The sequence below is a fragment of the Mangifera indica genome, chromosome 16 (genome assembly GCF_011075055.1).
Source record: "Mangifera indica cultivar Alphonso chromosome 16, CATAS_Mindica_2.1, whole genome shotgun sequence".
In the NCBI taxonomy this organism is placed as follows: Eukaryota; Viridiplantae; Streptophyta; class Magnoliopsida; order Sapindales; family Anacardiaceae; genus Mangifera; species Mangifera indica.
In genome coordinates this window covers 13,127,590-13,152,676 of record NC_058152.1, presented here as the reverse complement: position 1 = coordinate 13,152,676, position 25,087 = coordinate 13,127,590, and the positions used below count along the sequence as shown (strand labels likewise).

Below are 25,087 nucleotides of genomic sequence, written 5' to 3'. Positions count from 1 at the left end.
ATGTCGTTGCAAATGAATTCTATTGCAACAAACCCAAATCGAATTTTCCACAAAACAATGCCCAGGCAAAAGACTGCATGCAATTTCAACCCCATTTCATGCAAAACGGCTGTGCATAGAGGGAGCAAGAGCAATTTTTATCAAGTGCTTTCGCTCGATTATTCAGAGAGCATAGGGTTTGATGAGATAAAGAAGGCCTACAGAAGAATGGCGCTTCTGTATCACCCTGATGTTTGTCCTTCTTTGGCCAAAGAAGAATCCACAAAACGATTCGTTGAGCTTCAGCAGGCTTATGAGACATTGTCCGATCCTGTTTCTCGTACAATGTATGATTATGAGATGGGTTTTGGCGACCCTTTAGGGCCGCTTTGTGGTGAAGAACGGAGGAGGAGAGATTGTTTTCCGAAGAAAGTTTGGGAAGAACAACTCCATGGGCTGAAGCAACGGTCTCGAATCAGAATGGAGAAGAAGAAATGTTAATTATATGAATTATATAGCTAATTCTAATCGTCATTATCGTCTTTTTGTTCGTGATTTATTCTTACGTACTTCTCGTTGGTGAGAAAATATTTGTTTTTTTGTAAATATTAAGCACCATTTTGCTTCGCATCTTACGTGAACTCTTATGTAATTTGTGATGTAAAGAGTATGTTTTTTAAGATCTTGCAGAGCTAAAAGTGTAGACTCCTATGATATATAAAAGGAAAAAAAAACTTATTATGAATGGTAATATTATTAGGCCAATAAGGCAATAACAATTGTTAGAATATTATAGTAATTTCAGTGTTTAAAATCCTACACTGGTCGGTCGAACCGGTTAAATTGAGACCCAATAATCATTTTGGTCCAATCAATGTTTAAACACATTTTAACTATCAAACCGGATTTACCTAAGGATGAATCAGGTGAATAGTTCTATACTGCAATTCAAAGGTTGGTTCAATCTAATCAGACCGTCATATTGACATGATTTGTAAATTTTTGAAATGCTCAAATTCGAATAAGTGCAAAGGCTGATTGGTTATAGAGTAAAATACTTTGCAATTATTGTGATTCAAATTAAGGTCATTTGATAAGGAATATACACTAGACAGAACAAAACCATAATTTTGTTTCATTAAATACCGATCAAATATTTTATCTAAGAGAGATGTAGAAAGCCTTGCTCATAACAAACGGAAAAGGGCCGAGAAAACCGACATCCAATTCGTTTGAAGAGAATGTCATTGGTTATGAGGTGGTTTGAGACTCATGATAGGGCTTTTGTGTCTTAAGATTACAATAATGAAGAATTATAAAATCATTCCAATCGGCCACGAAAAAGTTTTAGAGTTTTTCATACGAGCAATTAAACTTTCACTATTTTTTATTGAAGGTCTCAAACTAATAATATTACTTCTAAAATAAAACAAAACAAAACAATAAAATTCTAACCATATTTTTTGGTATATTTAATAAAAAATATTAAAAATTTAATCACATTTCTAAAAAAATATGAGGGTTTAGTTCTTTCAATAAAAATGTTGAAAAGTTCAGTCTCTTTAATTAAAAAAATAAAATAGTTCCAAACTTGTTAACGCAAATAATGGGTATGAACTAAAAATCATTCCAGGCAGATCAGAATAGGTATAGGCACATAAATGTACCAAATTTTGGTGGGCCGAAAGAACTTCTCAGGAAACTAATACTCGGCCAGGATTAATAAATAGAAGACTGGGAAGCATATAGAAGTAGCGCTTTAAAGTCCCCATTAACCGTCTAATTAGCTTCATTCATTTCCACCAACAATAAACTGTTAAACACCCAGCAAAGCAGCCTCTTTTTCAACTTTCACACAATGGTAGGGGTGGATGCGATCCGAATGGATCTGAGCTGAGGGCCAGCTTGAGATCAGATCAATTCCAGAATGACCAGCTCCAAACTCGACTTGGATCATCACCAAAAATTATATAAAGAAATACAAACCATGATGGGATCGAATTAAAACTTAGAAAAGCAGCAGATTTCGAGAAATCCAGAAAATGTTTTCTGCAATTCTTCGTAAGTTTAATCACACCAATAAATATAATAGGAATTTGATGAGTAAAGAAGCTCAAACTAAACTTGAAAAGGTAAGTCAAGCAGTGCCCAGGTGGGAATAGAAATTATATTCTCATATGTCAACGCAAATTCCATCAGTTTTGTTTTAAGACAGAACTCACATATTCCCAGTTGGATGGGGGAGGAAGGGTTTCCAACCTTTCTGGAATTCTGAAATCGATTGTGGCATATGACTTGATGAAACTCCTAAGCTCAGGCATACCTCCTTCAGCTACTTGCAACTCCTCTAAATGACTTCCATGAATGGCTAGAATTTCAAGCCGGGGAAAACCCCCTTTGCTGCAGATAAGTTTCGTTCCACAATAACAATCAAAGCCTAAATTAAGCACTGCCAGGTTTGGCAGCTTCTCTAATGTAGGCATGGGATCATCTACCACTCCACTGGAATATAGCTCCAGGAATTCAAGATTTGGAAAAATTTCAGGCATTTCTTCAGGAATTTTCTCTATCCTGCCACTTAATGTCAACTCCACCAGGTTTTGACATTTTGAGAGTGGTTTCAGAGAATGAATTTCCCTACTTGATGTATAAACCCGTAAAATCCGAAGGCTTCTCAATTTGGCAATAGAATCCAAACTAAACTGGCTTATTTTTCCTCCAAGACCAGATATGTGCAGCTCTCTAAGATTAACCAACCGTTCTGGATTTGTTTTAATCCAAGTCTCCACTGGTATGCTCTTCAGAGTTTGAAGGTTTTTCAATTTGTCTATACAAAAATACCCTATAAAATTTCCAATTAGATGTCTCAACTCCTGCAATTTAAAAATTTCAGTAGGAAGCCTGGGGTATGAATCATCACCGAGTATGTTCAAAGTTTGTAGGCTCACTAAGTTGAGAATCCATTTTGGAACATCTCTATTAAAACTTAGTCCTAATTGCAAATACTTCAAGTGAATTAACTTACCTATTTCTTGCGGTATTTCTTTCACAGCAATATTTGAAAGATTGAGCACTCTTAGTAATCTGAAGCTGCAGCACAGCCTTGATAAGTCTTCTCTTGCTCCTCTGTGCTTGATATTGAAGAACAAAAAGGAACGCATGAGATTAGATTGCTGAAGCTGAAAGCTATTTCCTGTTCCAAGATAAACAGCTTGTCGTCTTGTTTTTGAGGAACTAGTAGCAGCTCCATCTACCTCATAAATGTGAAAGAGGTTGAGCTCTTCTGCTTTTTCGATTGCAAGATTCCTCAAGAGATCATGGATACGACAAGTTAGAATCCTCCCTCTCTGTGTTTTATCTTTTTGAATCAAGCTCCTTTGGAACAACTCATTCACGTAATAATAAGCTGTATCTTCCATTATTTCTCTATTTCGCGGTATGAAACCCTCAGCCACCAACAAATGAATTAGTTTCATCACCGGGATTTCAAAATCTTCTGGAAATTGGCCCAGGTAGAGAAAACAAAGCTTCATTTGATAAGGTAAATCATTGAAGCTTAAAGACAATAAGTAATTGATATGATTATCCGAATCACGGTTCAGGTGTTGCCACATGTGATCATGCACTAACCGCCACTCTTCTGCACTCTTTTTAGATAATAAGCCACCCAATAGAACAATCGCCAGTGGTAGACCACCACATTTTTGCAGCATCTCCTTTCCAAGCTTTTCCATTTCTTTAGTTTCATTTGCCTTTCCATAGGTTTTTGAATAGAATAACCTCCAGCTTTCTTCTTCAGTAAGAAATGGAAGACTATGGACATAATCTGCACAATCAGCAACATTTTTATTGCGGGTGGTTATAATGATTCTACTACCATGCTCATTCTTTGGAAAGGCTTCTACAAGCCTCCCCCAAGCATTTTTTCCCCAAACATCATCAATTACCACTAAGTATGAGCTACCTCTCAAAGATTCATGAATATATCTCTTCAAAGCTTCTTCCTTCATCTTCTCCATTTCCAAAGATTCATTAGGATTTCTGTTCAAAGCTTCCTCTACTATCTTCTCCAATTTCTTTGTATGATTAAAATTGAAAGAACTTATAATTCTTCGAAGAAGATCCTCAACATTGAAATCTTGAGATACACAAACCCAAGCACAATGTTGAAATTTGTTCTTTACCTTATCATGGTGATATAATTTTTTGGCAAGTGTTGTTTTGCCCAAACCACCAGTACCCCAAATAGAGATTATACAATGCTGTCGCTCATTGCAAAGTAGTTGACCTAACAACATTCTGATATCATCCTTGCAGCCAATGACATTCTCTTCAAATGCAAACGATGAGGTTCTTCTCACTTCTTTAAATTCACGAAGAGCCTTGCTCGCTTCCCATCTTTTATTAATATCTTCTAGGCCATACATTCCACATCTATCAGAGACTGCTTTAAGTCTCTTTTTGAGTGCTTCAATCTCCTTTCCAATTCTGTAGAGACTGGCTTTTTCCTTACATTTGATGCATAGATTGCACCCCATGTGACTGGCAAATATGTAAGAACACTTTTTGATGGAAGTAAAGACTCCTTGCCTTCTTTTAGAAGTCTCCCCTTCTTCGACCTTGAGCACGTTTGAAGTCTTTCCATCATGGACTTTGACCATAAAATCATCCAAGACATCCTCACAACCATAAGCAATTTCTCGGATGTCAGAAACCCACTGGCGTATCAAAGGATTGTCCACTTGTTTATCTTCAGCGTCCTTCATGAAACAAAGCATCCATTCCAGGTCTTTTTTCAATGACTCTACTTCACCTCTTACACCTTGTAAGAAGGCTGCTTCTTTGATGAGATAGTCCCCAACCCTCTCCACTACAAGTGACACTACTGCATCCACCATGGTTCCCAAGCTACAGCTCAAATTTTTTAATAGATAGTCCTCCCTTTAGAGATGGAAGATTTAAGAAGAGGATAAATTTCTTTGAGTTTTGTGCTTCAGAGGAAGATTCAAGAGGAGGATAAATTTCTTTGAGTTTTGTGCTTTAGCAACCGATCATATGACAGGACTGGTCCTGATTCCCTCCTTGAGATCCAATACAACCCTGTAAAACACTGACTGACTGGCTATGTGTTAGCTGAATGCTTTGACTATGCTCTGAAAACCGATAAACTCATGGAATTCATTATGCAATGACCCTCTATAATGTACATCACATTGGCCAACTTTTGAAATCATGAACTTCCCTGCATGAATCCTGCAACAATCTAGAAGGTGGGGGGAAAAAGTGAGCTACAGCCCATTGAGTGGAAAAAAATTTATAATACATTTTCATAAAATATTTAAGTGCAAGTGCTTTTATACTTTTGAATAAACTTTGTTATAATTCTGTTTTTACTATCTTTAATTAAATCGTATCTGAATTTTCCCTCTAACAAGTAAAGTATAAGTAATACTATACTGTTTACTCTTATCTAGCTCATCTTTAAGTATTTTTATATCTATTACTACAACTATCATCAATTGTATTCTGCAATGGCTCATCTCTGATTCTGTAATATTACTAGAACATGTTTAAACATGTGATTATATAGCAGCACGGCTAAAACTAATTCTAAGTCATAGATAGGGCTGGATTTGATCCAGACCAAACTTGAATAAGGCTTAACTCAAAATTGGCTCAAATCCAAAAGAGTCAATTTGAGATCAGCGAGTTAAGACTCAAACTCAGCCCAATCCTTAGGCTTAAACAAGCTCAAGCAGCTTAGATTGAATCTAAACCTAATCAGTAGTCACAGGGTTAGCCAAGATACTGTTGCTATAATTTACACACGATTCCTTTCTCTATTTTTCTTCTCATATACTTCGTTATTAAAATTTTGATTAAATCTTAACTTCAACAATAATTATAAATTAAGTTTATCTAACATTTACCCATCATATTCATAACTTATCAAACTACCATTAACCATAAATTTTATCGCATATATAATAAATTGGGAATTGCTTTCTAAAATTATCAACAGTTTAAGCAGTAGTAAGTTGCTATTTAAACTAAGAATGGCATATAATTAACATAAAACTTCCAAAATTTAAAGAAATGCGTTTTAACTCACCTTCTTCCTCTCTTCTTCTTAGTTTTTCTTCTCCCCTTTCTATATTCTTTCCTCTTTTCTCTCCGTTTCTTCCTGCTCTCTGTTTCCGTCTCTCTTCCTCTCTCCTTCTACTGATTCACCACGCGCTTTAAGAGGCAAATATCAACTGCCCCACTAAAATTTGGAGATACAATTTGCCCCTTAGTATTTTTAGAATCTGTAATATATAACCTTATATATTTATTTCATCTTTTGTTTTCTCTAAAACCGAGAATATTAAAATTTTTTAATTAAGCCCCAGTCAAAATGCCAATTTAATTTTTATTTTCTGACCGACACGGAAAAGAATCGTCTTCTCATTTTCATGACAGAAGATGTTAGCAATGCATTTATACGTGTTCTAGGGCTCAATTCGGGTAATTATAAACCTGGTAAAATAGGTGGGTCATTCATAGGACTTATGGATAATCCGCTCAAATACGAATGTGAGTCTTAGATTTATAGATTTGTATCTGTTTTGGACCTGTATCTGTACATAATGAATTTTTATATCCACAAGTCACCTTTTTTTTTTTATATTCATCTTCTTCTTTTTCTTTAATATCAAACTTATAATAAACCTAATATAAATTTTACAATTTTCCCTATTAATGTAAAAATACTTAAATTCACACTAAAATTAAAGAATTTGTTGTATAAAACCAAATTTAAAAAACATAAATATTAAACACATAACACCTATCTTCAAATACAGAACTCTATACAAAATATATATTCGAAGAGACATGTTAATTTATAATTTTTCTCTCAATCATACAAACAATAGACAATTTAAGCATGATAAATTCACACTAAATGATGTACAAAGAGGTGCCACCCTAATAAATTTTGAAAATACTTCCTATTATAGCCAATTAAATTCATACCATCTGTATATAAACATAATATCAAAGTGCATAAACATAAATGTCACTCAAATTAACATAAATCACAATCCACAAGCCAAATGACCATATTCTTTCTTGTCTCATGTAATATCCTAAGCTAACCCACCTACTCTCTTGTTGGGTCGCTAATCTATGAACCTACCTACAAAACCACAAAAAGAACACGATGAGTGATAAACATTCAGCAAATATGTGACATCTCGACACCTTGCACATAACTCAAAACAATAAACAGACATTCTATTATCAATTTCAGATTTTTTCCAACATCCTAAATGTCTATCAGAATAATTTCGACACCCGATGCTCATTCAACAATGGTAGTATCATATTGGATGACTAATGTCAAATGATGTCGACATCCCAGATGTCTGATAAAAGCATACGACATCCCAAATGTTTAACATAAAATGCACCTAGTATACTTGTTGATCGGATTTTGGGCTAAAGATATTCAATCAAAAGAGGAGTAAGACCCTAGACCTCTCTCAATATCACATAAACATCCCAAATGTTAAGACAACCAATGTTAGTGGGTGCACGAGTATCCTATACGTTAAGATATCTTATGCCAATGAATAATAATTATATAGGTACCATGTTCACATAAACTAGCCTAATGTTTTTATAACCGTGCTACATATTGCTCAATGATTGAAATAATGATATACATCGTTTTATATTTTTGACTCATAATCACTTTGGTTGGGGTCTATGTCGTCGTTCACACAGTCAAACACCCCTAAAGTATCATTCATGTCATCATATATATAGTCAGACATCTCGAAAACATTATCCATGCATCATACACATAGTCAAACACCTTTAAAAACATCAACTGACTTAGTCTGCTTTCATTAGGGCCATAATCGCATTGTTCCCCTCATTCTCCTCTCTTAAGGGTGAAATTTATTATTTTATATCCATGGATGGGCATGGTTATCCCATACATGCACGTTCTAAAAAATCCTTAAAGTACGTAGTTGTGTTTCCTCTCTACATGGGTGTGTTGGATTAGGTCATCACACACGAGTGTGTGTCCAATACCACACGCTCATGTGTAAAACCAAATGCTTGTTCTTGTCTTAGCACACACAAGAACCTATCTCTCACTAAGACACACATACATGTCTGAAGCCTAACATGGGCATGTAGCGTATTTCTACAATTGTAACTGCGTCGAATTTCACTATTTTTTGGTTAACCAACTATGGGTATGAAGCCAGAACCAAATTCTTTCATACAAAATATCCACAACTAAACTATAACTCATTACTCTAAGAATCAATGGCAAGAATCAGATTGAGAATCAAATTCTAGTAGAATTCCAACCTAACAACATCGTGTCTAACATGTTATTAAACCAAAAATAACATCAAACAATCATTCTTCAGCAGCATCAAGAGCAATTTTTATCAAGTGCTTTCGCTAGATAATTCAAAGAGCGTAGGGTTTGATGAGATAAAGAAGGCGTACAGAAGAATGGCGCTTATGTGTCACCCTGATGTTTGTCCTTCTTTGGCCAAAGAAGAATCCACAGAGCTTCAGCAGGCCTATAAAACATTGTCCAATCCTGTTTCTCGTAAAATGTATGATTATGAGATTGGTTTTGACGATTCTTTAGGGCCGCTTTGTGGTGAAGAAAGGAGGAGGAGAGGCTGTTTTCCAAAGAAGGTTTGGGAAGAACAACTTTATGGGCTGAAGCAACAGTTTCGAACTAGAATGGAGAAGAAGAGATGCTAATGTATATGAATTGGAGAGTGAAAACTTGGAAATTGTTAGATTCGAATTGAGTCCATGTAGGAAGGAATATACAATATATATAATTAAACCACTATTTTGTTTGGTTAAATATTGTTTAAATATTTATTTAAAAAGGATGTAGAAAGCCATGTTTATGATAAACCTGGGAAAACCGACCTTTCCATTTAATTTTTAATTTTAATTCCTATTTAATTATTTTTTTAAATATAATTTTTAATATTTTTAATGGATAGTGTCACATTTAAAACAAACTAATCACATTACTTTCAAAATAAAACAAACTGTTTTTAATTTTCACGATATGGTAGGGGTGGTCACGGTCCGAACCAATCTAAGCTGAGGGCCTTCTTGAGATCAGATTAAGTCTAGAATGACCAGCTCTAAACTCGGTTCACATTGTTACCAAAAACATAAATAAATACAGTAATTAAAACCATGATGAGATTGAATTGAAACTTAGACAAGCAGCAGATTTCAAGAAATCCAGAAAATGTTTTCTGTACTTCCTTGTAAGTTTAATCACAACCAATAATTAAAATAGGAATTTGATGAGTAAAGAAGCTCAAACTGAAATTGAAAAAGTAAATCTATCAGTTTGCCAGTGGGAATTTAAATTTTATTCTTAACACAAACACCATTAGTATTGTTCTAAGTCAGAAGTTTCGTATTCCCAGTTGGATGGGCGAGGAAGGGATTCCAATCTTTCTGGAATTCTGAAATTGATTGTGGCATATGACTTGATGAAACTCCTAAGCTCAGGCATAGCTCCTTCAGCTACCTGCAACTCCTCTAAATGACTTCCACGAATGGCTAGAATTTCAAGCCGGGGAAAACCCCCTTTGCTGCAGACAAGTTTCGTTCCACAATAACAATCAAAGCCTAAATTAAGCACCGCCAGGTTTGGCAGCTTCTCTAATGTAGGCATGGGATCATCTACCACTCCACTGGAATATAGCTCCAGGAATTCAAGATGTGGAAAAATTTCAGGCATTTCTTCAGGAATTTTCTCTATCCTGCCACTTAATGTCAACTCCACCAGGTTTAGACATTTTGAGAGTGGATTCAGGGAATGAATTTCCCTTCTTGATGTATAAACCCGTAAAATCCGAAGGCTTTTCAATTTGGCAATAGAATCCAAAGTAAACTGGCTTATTTCTCTTCCAAAACCAGTTATGTGCAGCTCTCTAAGATTAACCAACCGTTCTGGATTTGTTTTAATCCAAGTCTCCACTGGTATGCACTTCAGAGTTTGAAGGTTTTTCAATTTGTCTATACAAAAATACCCTATAAAATTTCCAATTAGATGTCTCAACTCCTGCAATTTAAAAATTTCAGCAGGAAGCCTGGGGTATGAATCATTACCGAGTACGTTCAGAGTTTGTAGGCTCACTAAGTTGAGAATCCATTGTGGAACATCTCTGTTAAAACTTAGTCCTAATTGCAAATATTTCAAGTGAATTAACTTACGTATTTCTTGCGGTATTGTTTTTACAGCAATATTCGAAAGGTTGAGCACTCTTAGTAACCTGAAGCTGCAGCACACCCTTAATAAGTCTTCCATTGCTCCTCTGTGCTCAATATTGAAGAACAAAAGGGATCGCATGAGATTAGATTGCCGAAGCTGCAAGGTATTTACTATTCCAAAAAAAACAGCTTGTCGCCTTGTTTTTGAGGAGCCATTAGATCCTTCATATACCTCGCAAATGTGAAACAGGTTGAGCTCTTCTGCTTTTTCGATTGCAAGATTCCGCAAGAGATCATGGATACGACAAGTTAGAATCCTCCCTCTCTGTGTTTTATCTTTTTGAATCAAGCTCCTTCGGAACAACTCATTCACATAATAATAAGCTATATCTTCCATTATCTCTCTATTTCGTGGTATGAAACCCTCAGCCACCAACAAATGAATTAGTTTCATTACCGGGATTTCAAAATCTTCCGGAAATTGGCTCATGTAGAGAAAACAAAGCTTCATTTGATAAGGTAAATCACTGAAGCTCAAAGACAACAAGTAGTTGATATGATTATCCGAATCACGGTTCAAGTGTTGCCACATGTGACCATGCACTAACCGCCACTCTTGTGCACTCTTTTTAGATAATAAGCCACCCAATAAAACAATCGCCAATGGTAGACCACCACATTTTTGCAGCATTTCCTTTCCGAGCTTTTCCATTTCTTTGGTTTCATTTGCCTTTCCATTGGTTTTTGAATAGAATAACCTCCAGCTTTCTTCTTCAGTTAGAAATGGAAGATTATGGACATAATCTGCACAATCAGCAACGTTTTTATTGCGGGTGGTTATAATGACTATACTACCATGCTCATTACTTGGAAAGGCTTCTATAAGCCTCCCCCAAGCATTTTTCCCCCAAACATCATCAAATACCACTAAGTATGAGCTTTCCCTCAAAAATTCATGAATATATCTCTTCAGAGCTTCTTCCTTCAACTTCTCCAATTCCAAAGATTCATTAAGATTTCTCTCCAAAGCTTCTACCTCCATCTTCTTCAATTTCTTTGTATGATTGACATTGAAAGAATTTATAATTCTTCGAAGAAGATCCTCAACATTGAAATCTTGAGAAACACAAACCCAAGCCCGATGTTTAAATTTGTCCTTTACCTCATCATGGTGATATAATTTTTTGGCTAGTGTTGTTTTGCCCAAACCACCAGTACCCCAAATAGAGATTATAGAACGCTGTTGCTCATTGCATAGTAGTTCACCCAGCAACATTCTGAAATCATCCTTGTAGCCAATGACATTCTCCTCAAATGCAAACGATGTGGTTCTTCTCACTTCCTTAAATTCACGAAGAGGCTTGCTTGCTTCCCACCTTTTATTAATATCTTCAAGGCCATACATTCCACATCTATCAGAGACTTCTTTCAGTCTCTTTTTGAGTGCTTTAATCTCCTTTCCAATTCCGTAGAGACTGGCGTTTTCCTTACCTTCGATGTACAGATTGGACTCCACGTGACTGGCAAATTTGCAAGAACACTTCTTGATGGAAGTAAAGAGTCCTTGCCTTCTTTTAAAAGTCTTCCCTTCTTCTACCTTGAGCACATTTGAAAACTTTCTATCATGGACTTTGACCGTAAAATTATCTAAGACATCCTCACAGCCGTAAGCAATTTCTCGGATGTCAGAAACCCACTGGCGTATCAAAGGATTGTCAACTTGTTTTTCTTCAGCGTCCTTTATGAAACAAAGCATCCATTCCAGATCTTTTTTCAGAGACTCCACTTCACCTCTTACACCTTGTAAGAAGGCTGCTTCTTTGATGAGATAGTCCCCAACCCTCTCCACTACAAGCGACACTACTGCATCCACCATGGTTCCCAAGCTACAGCTCAAATTTTTTAATAGGTATTCCTCCCTTTAGAGATGGAAGATTTAAGAGGAGGATAAATTTCTTTGAGTTTTGTGCTTCAGAGGAGGATTCAAGAGGAGGATAAATTTCTTTGAGTTTTGTGCTTTAGCAACCGATCATATGACAGGACTGGTCCTGATTCCCTCCTTGAGATCCAATACAACCCCGTAAAACACTGACTGACAGGCTATGTGTTAGCTGAATGCTTTGACTATGCTCTGAAAACTGATAAACTCATGGGATTCATTATGCAATGACCCTCTATAATGTACATCACATTGGCCAACTTTTGAAATCATGAACTACCCCGCATGAATCCTGCTACAATCTAGAAGGTGGGGGGAAAAAGTGAGCTACAGCCCATTGAGTGGAAAAAAATTTATAATACATTTTCATAAAATATTTAAGTGCAAGTGCTTTTATACTTTTGAATAAACTTTGTTGTAATTCTGTTTTTACTATCTTTAATTAGATCGTATCTGAATTTTCCCTCTAACAAGTAGAGTATAAGTAATACTATACTGTTTACTCTTATCTAGCTCATCTTTAAGTATTTTTATATCTATTACTACAACTATCATCAATTGTATTCTGCAATGGCTCATCTCTGATTCTGTAATATTACTAGAACATGTTTAAGTTTTAGCATTTAAACATGTGATTATATAGCAGCACGGCTAAAACTAATTCTAAGTCATAGATAGGGCTGGATTTGATCCAGACCAAACTTGAATAAGGCTTAACTCAAAATTGGCTCAAATCCAAAAGAGTCAATTTGAGATCAACGAGTTAAGGCTCAAACTCAGCCCAATCCTTAGGCTTAAACAAGCTCAAGCAGCTTAGATTAAATCTAAACCTAATCAGTAGTCACAGGGTTAGCCAAGATACTGTCGCTATAATTTACACACGATTCCTTTCTCTATTTTTCTTCTCATATACTTTGTTATTCAAATTTTGATTAAATCTTAACTTCAAAAATAATTATAAATTAAGTTTATCTAACATTTACCCATCATATTCATAACTTATCAAACTACCATTAACCATAAATTTTATCGCATATATAATAAATTGGGAATTGCTTTCTAAAATTATCAACAGTTTAAGCAGTAGTAAGTTGCTATTTAAACTAAGAATGGCATATAATTAACATAAAACTTCCAAAATTTAAAGAAATGCGTTTTAACTCACCTTCGTCCTCTCTTCTTCTTAATTTTTCTTCTCCCCTTTCTATATTCTTTCTTCTTTTCTCTGTTTCTTCCTTCTCTCTGTTTCTGTCTCCCTTCCTCTCTCCTACTGGTTCACCACGCGTTTTAAGAGGCAAATGTCCACTGCCCCACTAAAATTTGGACACAACTTTTGCCCCTTACTATTATAGACTCTGTAATATATAACCTTATTTATTTAATTCATCTTTCGTTTTCTCTCACACCGAGAATATTAAAATTTTTTAATTAAGGCACTGTCAAATTGCCTATTTAATTTGGCTAAAGGACTATTTCCCACCCAAGGTATGCTATTGTTTTAATTCCCCCTGTTAACTTTGAAAAACCCATTTGCCTACTTATGGGCTATTAAAAAAAAGTCAGGTTAACGGATTCAAGGACAAAATCATCATTTTATCTGTAAGATTAAAAATAACCTTAAATTTAATTTAATTTTTACCCTCAAACCCTAAAAACTAACAATTTTCTCTCAATCCAAGTTTTTAAAAATAAGATTTCCCCTTCCAAACTTTCAAATTAAATTTTTTAACAATGATCGACGATCTCCAAATGACGTCTCTTCCTCTCTGACGTCTCCTCTTTTCGACTGTGCAACATCTTTCCCTCCTAAGCGTCTTCGTCTCTAACGAAGAGAAATCGTCTTCGTTCAGAGACGAATATGACATCTTTGTTGATGAAGACGATTTGTCTTCGTTGACGATGATATCATACAACATCAGAAGATGTACGGTAGGATAGAGGGGTCATCGGAGAGAGAGAATAGGTACTTAGAGATCACTGGTTGTCATCGAAAAAATTAGATCTGAAGGTTTGAAAACCCTAAGGAGAAAATATAGTTTTTGAAAACTTGGGTTGGAGAGAAATTATTAGTTTTTAGGGCTTAAGAGAGAGAAATGATATAACTAACGAGCTCAGTTAATTTTAACGGCTTATGAGTGGGTAAATAAAATTTTTAAAGTTAGCGGAAGAAATTTAGAAAAAAAAGCATACCTTGGGTGGGAAATAGTCCTTTGGCCATTTAATTTTTATTTTCTGACCTACTCGGAAAAGAATCATCTTCTCATTTTCATGACAGAAAGATGTTAGCAATGCATTTATACGTCCCCTAGGGCTCAATTTGGGTAATTATAAACCTGGTAAAGTGGGTGCGTCATTCACAGGCTTATGGATAATCCGCTTAAATATGAGTGTGAGTCTTAGATTTTTAAATTTGTGCCTGTTTTGGACCTGTATTTATATATAATAACTTTTTATATCCACAGCTTACCATTTTTTTTTTCTATTCATCATCTTCTTTCTCTTTAATATTAAACTTATAATATACTCAATATAAATTTTATAATTTTCCCTATTAATGTAAAAATACTTAAATTCACACTAAAATTAAAGAATTTATTTAATGGAAACAAATTTAAAAAACATAAATACTCAACACATAACACCTATCTTCAGATATATAACTTTATCCAAAATATAGATTCGAAGAGACATATTAATTTATAATTTTTCTCTCAATCATACACGCAACAGATAATTTAAGCATGATAAATTCACACAAAATGATGTGCAAAGAGGTGCCACCCTAATAAATTCTGAAAATACTTCCTATTACAGCCAATCAAATTCATATCATTTTTACATTAACATAATATCAAAGTGCATAAACATAAATGTCACTCAAATTAACATAAATCACAATCCACAAGCCAAATGATCATATTCTTTCTCACCTCATGCAACATCCTGAGCTGACCTACGAGCTCTCTTATTGCCCCACTAATCTATAAACCTACATATAAAACCGCAAAAAGAATACGATAAGTGATAAACATTCAATAAATATGACTTCTTGACACTTTGCACATAACTTAAGACAATAAACAAGTATTTTATTATCAATTTCAAATGTTTCTCCAACATCCTAAATGTCTATCAGAATAATTTCGACACCCAATGCTCATTCAACAGTGATAGTATCATCTTGGATGACTAATGTCAAATGATGTCGACATCCCGGATGTCTGATGAAAACATACAATATCCCAAATGTTTAACATAAAATGCACCTAATATACTTGTTGATCAGATTTTGGGCTAAAGATATTTAATCACAAGAGGAGTAAGACCCTAGACCTCTCTCAATATCACATAAACATCCCAAATGTTAAGACATCCAATGTTAGTGGGTGCACGAGTATCCTAGACGTTAACACGTCTTACGCCGATGAATAATAATTATACAGGTATCAAGATCACATAAACTAACATAATGTTTTCATAACTATGCTACATGTTGCTCGATGGTTGAAATAATGAAATACATCGTTTTATATTTTCGACTCATAATCACTTTATGTTATCGTTCACACAATTAAACACCCTTAAAGTATCATTCATGTTATCATACATATAGTTAGACACCTTGAAAACATTATCCATGCATCATATACATAGTTAGACACTTTTAAAAATATCGTCTGACTCAGTATGCCTTCATTAGGGCCATAATCGCATTATTTCCCTCATTCTCCTCTCTTAAGGGTGAAATTTATCATTTTATACCCATGGATGGGCATGGTTATCCCATACATGCACGTTTCAAAATATCCTCAAAGTATGTAGCTGTGTTTCCTCTCTACATGTGCATGTTGGATTAGGCCATCAAACACGAGTGTGTATCCCATATCACACTCTCGTGTAAAACCAAATGCTTATTCCTATCTTAGCACACACAACAACCTATCTCTCATTAAGACACACATACATGTTTAAAGCCTAACACAGGCATGTAGCATACTTCTACAATTGCAACTTTGTCAAATTTCACTATTTTTTGGTTAACCAACCATGGGTATGAAGCCAGAACCAAATTCTTTCATACAAAATATCCACAACTAAACTATAACTCATTACTCTAAGAATCCATGGCAAGAATCAGATTGAGAATCAAATCCTAGCAGAATTCCAACCTAACAAAATTGTGTCTAACATGTTATTAAACCAAAAATAACATCAACAATCATTCTTCAGTAGCATATCAGATTGTCCCCCAAGTATACCCATACATATTCATATGAACAATGAACATATTATTCTACTCAATTAGCTCATCAATATCATTCCACAAACTCACCAAAAGCAACAATAAAATCCTCATTACATATTAACTTTGCAATTCATAGTATAATAACAAATTACACATTCACTTGAAGAGAGAAGTCGCCTACTTACCTTACTTTTGACGACGAAGCAAGTCTTCGTGTGGCTAAGAATAGTTCTCAATGTCCTCTAACTGTCCAAACTCATCAAACTCTCTCAATTTTCTCTCTGATGTTATGAAATTAGGGTGAATTATGTTAGTCAAACACCTGTACTTCCACCCCTAGAAGTACCTCAAAAGACAAGGATGCTTACTTCGTGCCGAAGCTACATTCAACACGCTCATTTTCTTTGCACGACAACGTCAAAGACAACTCCAACTTGCATTTTTTCATTCTTTTTTCTTAATCCAAAGCCAAGTCCAACTTACCATAATGCAGACTATATACATTATCATTTCCCATCTCGTCCAACTTCAATCCATCTCTCTCTCTCATTATTCATAAGAAAAATCATGTCTTTGCAAATGAATCCTACTGCAACAAACCCAAATCCAATTTCCCACAAAACAATGTCCAGGCAAAAGACTGCATGTAATTTCAAACCCATTTCATGCAGAACGGCTGTGCAAAGAGGGAGCAAGAGTAATTTTTACCAAGTGCTTTCGCTGGATAATTCAGAGAGCGTAGGGTTTGATGAGATAAAGAAGGCGTACAGAAGAATGGCGCTTCTGTATCACCCTGATGTTTGTCCTTCTTTGGCCAAAGAAGAATCCACAGAAAGATTCGTTGAGCTTCAGCAGGCTTATAAAACATTGTCCGATCCTGTTTCTCGTACAATGTATGATTATAAGATTGTTTTTGACGATTCTTTAGGGCCGCTTTGTGGTGAAGAACGGAGGAGGAGAGGCTGTTTTCCGAAGAAGGTTTGGGAAGAACAACTCTATGGACTGAAGCAACAGTTTCGAACTAGAATGGAGAAGAAGAGATGCTAATGTATATGAATTGGAGAGTGAAAACTTTGCAATTGTTAGATTCTAATTGAGTCCATGTGGGAAGGAATATATAATATATATAATTAAATCATTATTTTGTTTGGTTAAATATTGTTTAAATATTTATTTAAAAAGGATGTAGAAAGCCATGTTTATGATAAACCTGGGAAAACCGACTTTTCCATTTAAAGAGAAAAGTTGTTGGCCACTGGGTGGTTTGAGACTTATGCTAGGGATTAGAGGTGTCAATAGATTGAATCGAGTGAATTGAGCTATGTTGAGTTAATCCCAACACAGTCCATCGAGCCTGCATGTCGGGCCAAGTCTACCACTTGGCAAGCCTTTGTGCCATATCTATCTGGTTGGTAGAATTATAAGGTCAAACCCCATGTGCCCTTAGCGGGCCAGACTGCAAGTTTTTGCATGTGGATTTATTAGAATATAATTATTTAAATTTTAATTTTAATTCATATTTAATTATTTTTTTAAATATAATTTTTAATATTTTTAATGGATAGTGTCACTTTTAAAACAAACTAATCACATTACTTTCAAAATAAAACAAACTGTTTTTAATTTTCACAGTATGGTAGGGGTGGTCACGGTCCGAACCAATCTAAGCTGAGGGCCTACTTGAGATCAGATTAAGTCTAGAATGACCAGCTCTAAACTCGGTTCACATTGTTACCAAAAACATAAATAAATACAGTAATAAAAACCATGATGAGATTGAATTGAAAGTTAGACAAGCAGCAGATTTCAAGAAATCCAGAAAATGTTTTCTGTATTTCTTCAAAAGTAAATCAATCAGTCTGCGAGTGGGAATATAAATTTTCACCATTAGTATTGTTCTAACTCAGAACTTTCGTATTCCCAGTTGGATGGGCGAGGAAGGGATTCCAGTCTTTCTGGAATTCTGAAATTGATTGTGGAATCGGACTTGACGAAACTTCTAAGCTCAGGCATAGCTCCTTCGGCTACTTGCAACTCCTCTAAACGACTTCCATGAATGGCTAGAATTTCAAGCCGGGGAAAACCCCCTTTGCTGCAGACAAGTTTCGTTCCACAATAACAATCAAAGCCTAAATTAAGCACCGCCAGGTTTGGCAGCTTCTCTAATGTAGGCATGGGATCATCTACCACTCCACTGGAATATAGCTCCAGGAATTCAAGATGTGGAAAAATTTCAGGCATTTCTTCAGGAATTTTCTCTATCCTCGCACTTAATGTCAACTCTACCAGATTTTGACATTCTGAGAGTGGTTTCAGAGAATGAATTTCCCTTCTTGATGTATAAATCCGTAAAATCCGAAGGCTTTTCAATTTGGCAATAGAATCCAAGGTAAACCGGCTTATTTCTCGTCCAAAACCAGTTATGTGCAGCTCTCTAAGATTAACCAACCGTTCTGCATTTGTTTTAATCCAAGTCTCCACTGGTATGCTCTTCAGAGTTTGAAGGTTTTTCAATTTGTCGATACAAAAATACCCTATAAAATTTCCAATTAGATGTCTCAACTCCTGCAATTTAAAAATTTCAGTAGGAAGCCTGAGGTATGAATCATTACCGAGTACGTTCAGAGTTTGTAGGCTTACTAAGTTGAGAATCCATTGTGGAACATCTCTGTTAAAACTTAGTCCTAATTGCAAATATTTCAAGTGAATTAACTTACGTATTTCTTGCGGTATCGTTTTTACAGCAATATTCGAAAGGTTGAGCACTCTTAGCAACCTGAAGCTGCAGCACACGCTTAATAAGTCTTCCATTGCTCCTCTGTGCTCAATATTGAAGAACAAAAGGGAACGCATGAGATTAGATTGCTGAAGCTGCAAGTTATTTCCTATTCCAAAATAAACAGCTTGTCGCCTTGTTTTTGAGGAGCCATTAGACCCTTCATATACCTCGCAAATGTGAAACAGGTTGAGCTCTTCTGCTTTTTCGATTGCAAGATTCCGCAAGAGATCATGGATACGACAAGTTAGAATCCTCCCTCTCTGTGTTTTATCTTTTTGAATCAAGCTCCGTCGGAACAACTCATTCACATAATAATAAGCTGTATCTTCCATTATCTGTCTATTTCGTGGTATGAAACCCTCAGCCACCAACAAATGAATTAGTTTCATTACCGGGATTTCAAAATCTTCCGGAAATTGGCTCATGTAGAGAAAACAAAGCTTCATTTGATAAGGTAAATCACTGAAGCTCAAAGACAACAAGTAGTTGATATGATTATCCGAATCACGGTTCAAGTGTTGCCACATGTGACCATGCACTAACCGCCACTCTTGTGCACTCTTTTTAGATAATAAGCCACCCAATAAAACAATCGCCAATGGTAGACCACCACATTTTTGCAGCATTTCCTTTCCGAGCTTTTCCATTTCTTTGGTTTCATTTGCCTTTCCATAAGTTTTTGAATAGAATAACCTCCAGCTTTCTTCTTCAGTTAGAAATGGAAGATTATGGACATAATCTGCACAATCAGCAACGTTTTTATTGCGGGTGGTTATAATGACTCTACTACCATGCTCATTACTTGGAAAGGCTTCTATAAGCCTCCCCCAAGCATTTTTCCCCCAAACATCATCAAATACCACTAAGTATGAGCTTTCCCTCAAAAATTCATGAATATATCTCTTCAGAGCTTCTTCCTTCAACTTCTCCAATTCCAAAGATTCATTAAGATTTCTCTCCAAAGCTTCTACCTCCATCTTCTTCAATTTCTTTGTATGATTGACATTGAAAGAACTTATAATTCTTCGAAGAAGATCCTCAACATTGAAATCTTGAGAAACACAAACCCAAGCACGATGTTTAAATTTGTCCTTTACCTCATCATGGTGATATAATTTTTTGGCTAGTGTTGTTTTGCCCAAACCACCAGTACCCCAAATAGAGATTATAGAACGCTGTTGCTCATTGCATAGTAGTTCACCCAGCAACATTCTGAAATCATCCTTGTAGCCAATGACATTCTCCTCAAATGCAAACGATGTGGTTCTTCTCACTTCCTTAAATTCACGAAGAGGCTTGCTTGCTTCCCACCTTTTATTAATATCTTCAAGGCCATACATTCCACATCTATCAGAGACTTCTTTCAGTCTCTTTTTGAGTGCTTTAATCTCCTTTCCAATTCCGTAGAGACTGGCGTTTTCCTTACCTTCGATGTACAGATTGGACTCCACGTGACTGGCAAATTTGCAAGAACACTTCTTGATGGAAGTAAAGAGTCCTTGCCTTCTTTTAAAAGTCTTCCCTTCTTCTACCTTGAGCACATTTGAAAACTTTCTATCATGGACTTTGACCGTAAAATTATCTAAGACATCCTCACAGCCGTAAGCAATTTCTCGGATGTCAGAAACCCACTGGCGTATCAAAGGATTGTCAACTTGTTTTTCTTCAGCGTCCTTTATGAAACAAAGCATCCATTCCAGATCCTTTTTCAGAGACTCCACTTCACCTCTTACACCTTGTAAGAAGGCTGCTTCTTCAATGAGATAGTCCCCTACCCTCTCCACATAGTCCCCTACCCTCCCCACCACAAATGACACTACTGCATCCACCATGGTTCCCAAGCTACACCTCAAATTTTTTTAATAGATAGTTCTCCCTTTGATAATGGAAGATTTAAGAGAAGAGGATAAATTTCTTTTAGTTTTGTGCTTCAGCAACAGATCATATGACAGGACTGGTCCTGATCCCCTCCTTCAGATCCAATATGACCCATAAAACACAAACTGGCTATGTGTTAGCTGAATGCTTTGACTATCTTCTGACAACCGATAAACTCATGGACTTCATTATGCAATGACCCTCTATAATGTACGTCACATTGCAACTTTTGAAATCATAAACTTAGCTGCATGTGTCCTGCAACAATCTAGAAGGTGGGGGAAAAAAGTGAGCTACAGCCCATTGAGTGGAAAAAATTTTTATAAGACATTTTCATAAAATATTCAAGTGTTTAAGTGCAAGTGCTTTTACAATTTTAAATAACCTTTGTCGCAATTCAATTTTAACTACCTTTAATAAAATCATATCCGAATTTTCCCTGATAACAAGTAGAGTATAACAAATGCTATACTGTTTACTCTTATCTGGCACATCTTTAACTACTTTTGATATCTGTTACTAAAACTATCATCAATTGTATTCTGCAATGGTTCATCTTGGATTTTGGAATTCCATATTCACTATATATATATGCTACTAATTATCTGAGCTATCTATGGTAATTCATATTCATAAACTAGCAATACATTATCCACTTCACCTGATTCTACATTTCTCATATCTGATACTAAAACTATCATCATTACAAAGTAAACTTTAAAAGTCTTCACTACTGTATGACTTTGATATCTATTAGTGCGATCTTATATTGACTATCTTTTGTAACTCTAGTATCCAACACTGAAATTTCATATTAACTATATTCTTACTAACTTATCTCTAGTTCTATAAGTGTAATACAGACCATACTCTTTTATTATTTGTCTCTGAGTTTGATTCTGGAAACTCTACAATGCACTTGTTGTCCCCTTTTGATTACCCATATCTGACTATAAATTTAATATCAAATAATGAGATTCTACTATAACTGAAATATTGATTAACGTCTCCCTGATTGTGATTAAACTTTTAATAATAATGTATCTGACCATTTTCTGTCAACTCATCTTTATAAACTGGTAGCATATATCGTGTTATTTAATGGTTCTTATCTTCTACGTAACTTTGATAATAATTAACTATATAAATTCTCCAGGGAATATTTGTCATTCCTGATGAGCATTGCACACATAGGTAGAGCATTGGGGAAATAAAATTAATTTACTTCGGGACTACAATATTGCACTAGCAGAGCAATTGCACTGAATATGTCATACCCAGCAGGTTCTATCATCATATGGGCAGAAAATTGCATTGAATCTGTCATACCTGGCAAACTCTAACATCAAACAGGCAGGCAACTAAACACAATCTATCACACCCAGTGAGCTTTAACATCACTTGGGCAGAGCAACTGAAATATATCATGCGCATGCATAGAGTCAATAACTGAAAGATGCAAAATGCATTTTATCTGAAATCTGCATCTCTTGGAGACAAGTACTTCATAAGGAAGCTTTAAATCTCTTCTTATTTTCTCACTTATCTAATATTGAATCTTCTTAAGGATGTAAAATTGCTTCTTGCAAAAATATGTGACATAATATTCTAGTGTTGGAGTGTAAATTTTTACAACTGTTTCTCTAAATTGCAATTCTTCCAGGAAGTATATGTCTACTTTCACAATGTTCCACACACCAATTTTGTATCCAGGAGAGTTATTGACGCCAATAATTAGGATAATTTTTACATCTACCTTGGAATCATTTGCGAATAAAACACATTAATACTCTCCCATCACTTTAGTTACATAGTCAAACCTTTCACAGCTCTAATGGTTTATTAGACCAATTCTAATTTTAATACATCTGATTTATTAACATAACTAACCTGAATGTATTAATTGACAAATTCATTTTCCTGTAAACAATAAAAAGGTTTAAAGCTTACATTAATTAAAAATGGATTCGAGTTGAATTGAATACACACAAAGACCGACTCAAGCTTGGCTTGAGTCTAAAATGACCAGCTCAAGCTTGGCTCACTCGAGCTGATGATGAATTCGCCAAAGAAACTACCAGAAAGTTGCTAAAGAAAAACACAAAGGATAGTTGAAGATGAAGAAGAAAAATTGCTAGAGAAGAAGTTGGAGAAGATCACGATAAAAAGTAGCCGAAAAAGATGAATCTATCAATGACTTTTCAGCAACTCGAATCTAAGCTTGGACTACCTTTGCTGGAGCTTGACTCGTTTGAGCCGAACACCGAGCTGAGTCCGAATCGGCTTGAATCCACCCCTAACATTAATCACACAATACTTGATTCTATAGTCACTGACTACAATCTAACTTGTGTGATTTCCTAAACCTTATTTTAACTTTCAATTTCACAATAACGCTATTATCCTCCATCCAACTCATAAGTCCAAGCAAAACAGCACACAACTTTAATTTATGAAATGAAAAATCTAACCTTTAACTATTCAATCATGCATATTAGCAAACTTGTGTAAATTACTTCACCATCAAGATTAGGCTTACTCACTTTTCCATAACTAGAAGAAAACTATTTAAGCTGAATATTAGACACTTAGACAATTTGCTTATATAACAATTATGCCTAACTAAAACATACCGATCAACCAATTAGAACCCCTTGATCAAATCTCCCCAATAAATGTTAGAAGCTATAAATTATATAAATTTCAAGCAAACACTACATAATTGATATTTCACAGTTAAACTATATAATCCTCTAAATTACACTAATCCACTTAGTTAGTCCCATGGTAGTTTTAGTAAATTATTTCAATATCAAATATTTTGATTAAACAAAACTACATAAATCATGCTGAACTAAAACCAATAACTTTAGCCGACATTAAAATGAATCAAGACTTTGGCTAAGCACAAAATAAAATGAGGATTTAGTTAGCAATAGCACATAATGTATCAAATTTGGAATGAAAGACATGTTCAAGCTATGAATAGCTTATTATCATAATATGTGCTTGCCAATAGTCATCATCGCCATGACACAAACACACACACACACCCCATTGCACCACCAAGTGTTAGCATTTAAACAAGTGATTATTGTAGCAACATGGGTAAAACTATTTCTAAGTCATGTGGGGATGCATTCAATTTGAGCCAAGCTTGAAAAAAGGCCTAGTTCAAGATCAGTTTGAATCCAAAAGAGTTAGCGTGAGATATGATCGAGATTGACGAACTAAGACTCAAAATAATTTAACTTTAGATTTGATCCAAACTGACTCAAACTTAAATGTTTGAATCGCCTCAAACTCGGCTCACTTATGAAAATAAACTCAATCCTTGTTCGAACTCAGCTAATTTGATTTAAGCTCAATTTCGAGCCCGAATAGTTTGGATCAAATCCAACCCTACTCACAAGATCAGCCAACATAGAGTTGCTATAATTTAGACAACAATTCCTTTCTCTATTTTTCTTCTCCTATACTTTGTTATTAAAACTTTGATTAAATCTTAACTTCAACAATAATATATAAATAAAGTTTATCTAACATTTACCCATCATATTCATAACTTATCAAACAACCGTTAACCATGAATGTTATCACATATATAATAAATTGGGAACTGCTTTAAAAAATTATCAACAGTTTAAGCAGCAGTAAGTTTCCATTTAAATTTTAAACTAAGCACGGCATATAATTAACATAAAACTTCCACAATTTAAAGACTTGTGTTCTAACTCACCCTCTTCCTTTCTTCTTCTTCAATTTTTCTTCTCCCCTTTGTAGTTTCTTTCCTCTTTTCTCTTTGTTTCTTCCTTCTCTCCGTTTCTGTCTCCCTTCCTCTCTCCTTCCCTTGACCATCCACTTTTCATCCATAAGAAGCGTCTCCTTTCTGACTTATTCAACGCTCATTTAAACAGGAAATTATCAATTTACCCCATTAAAATTTGCGCCTCACTCATCTTTTGATTTTGTAATATATAACCTATGTTAATTCATCTAT

At 35.1% G+C, this 25,087-nt stretch overlaps 5 protein-coding genes across 12 annotated transcripts; 2 read left to right on the top strand and 3 right to left on the bottom strand.

Moving 5' to 3' along the window:
- On the top strand, positions 1-480 carry LOC123199021 (chaperone protein dnaJ 20, chloroplastic-like). The gene has a single exon (XM_044613818.1). The coding sequence runs from the start codon at positions 1-3 to the stop codon at positions 478-480; it is 480 nt and encodes a 159-aa protein (XP_044469753.1).
- Positions 481-1,725: 1,245 nt separating this feature from the next.
- Positions 1,726-6,292, bottom strand: LOC123199400 (disease resistance protein RPP13-like). 5 transcript variants are annotated; one of them, XM_044614376.1, is made up of 3 exons: positions 6,092-6,292; positions 3,005-5,242; positions 1,726-2,821 (listed from the first exon to the last, which is right to left on the bottom strand). In XM_044614376.1, exons 2-3 carry the CDS (start codon positions 4,875-4,877, stop codon positions 2,175-2,177), a joined length of 2,520 nt encoding a protein of 839 aa, XP_044470311.1. In that variant the 5' UTR covers positions 4,878-5,242; positions 6,092-6,292; the 3' UTR covers positions 1,726-2,174. The 5 variants fall into 5 exon arrangements, with proteins under 5 accessions (XP_044470311.1, XP_044470307.1, XP_044470308.1 ...); XM_044614372.1 differs by having other exon boundaries at positions 1,726-5,242; positions 6,092-6,289; XM_044614373.1 differs by having other exon boundaries at positions 1,726-5,232; positions 6,092-6,289.
- Positions 6,293-9,200: 2,908 nt separating this feature from the next.
- Positions 9,201-13,501, bottom strand: LOC123198841 (disease resistance protein RPP13-like). Of its 2 annotated transcripts, XM_044613633.1 has the most exons (3): positions 13,350-13,501; positions 12,246-12,486; positions 9,201-12,198 (listed from the first exon to the last, which is right to left on the bottom strand). In XM_044613633.1, the coding sequence occupies exon 3, from the start codon at positions 12,119-12,121 to the stop codon at positions 9,419-9,421; it is 2,703 nt and encodes a 900-aa protein (XP_044469568.1). In that variant the 5' UTR covers positions 12,122-12,198; positions 12,246-12,486; positions 13,350-13,501; the 3' UTR covers positions 9,201-9,418. The 2 variants fall into 2 exon arrangements, with proteins under 2 accessions (XP_044469568.1, XP_044469567.1); XM_044613632.1 differs by having other exon boundaries at positions 9,201-12,486.
- A 3,440-nt stretch (positions 13,502-16,941) lies between these two features.
- On the top strand, positions 16,942-17,534 carry LOC123198842 (chaperone protein dnaJ 20, chloroplastic-like). Its single transcript, XM_044613634.1, has one exon. It carries the CDS (start codon positions 16,998-17,000, stop codon positions 17,475-17,477), a length of 480 nt encoding a protein of 159 aa, XP_044469569.1. The 5' UTR covers positions 16,942-16,997; the 3' UTR covers positions 17,478-17,534.
- A 647-nt stretch (positions 17,535-18,181) lies between these two features.
- LOC123198840 (putative disease resistance RPP13-like protein 2) lies at positions 18,182-24,974 on the bottom strand. 3 transcript variants are annotated; one of them, XM_044613629.1, is made up of 3 exons: positions 24,827-24,974; positions 19,043-21,355; positions 18,182-18,964 (listed from the first exon to the last, which is right to left on the bottom strand). In XM_044613629.1, the coding sequence occupies exons 2-3, from the start codon at positions 21,039-21,041 to the stop codon at positions 18,318-18,320; spliced, it is 2,646 nt and encodes an 881-aa protein (XP_044469564.1). In that variant the 5' UTR covers positions 21,042-21,355; positions 24,827-24,974; the 3' UTR covers positions 18,182-18,317. The 3 variants fall into 3 exon arrangements, with proteins under 3 accessions (XP_044469564.1, XP_044469566.1, XP_044469563.1); XM_044613631.1 differs by having other exon boundaries at positions 19,148-21,355; XM_044613628.1 differs by having other exon boundaries at positions 18,182-21,355.
- Positions 24,975-25,087: the final 113 nt, after the last annotated feature.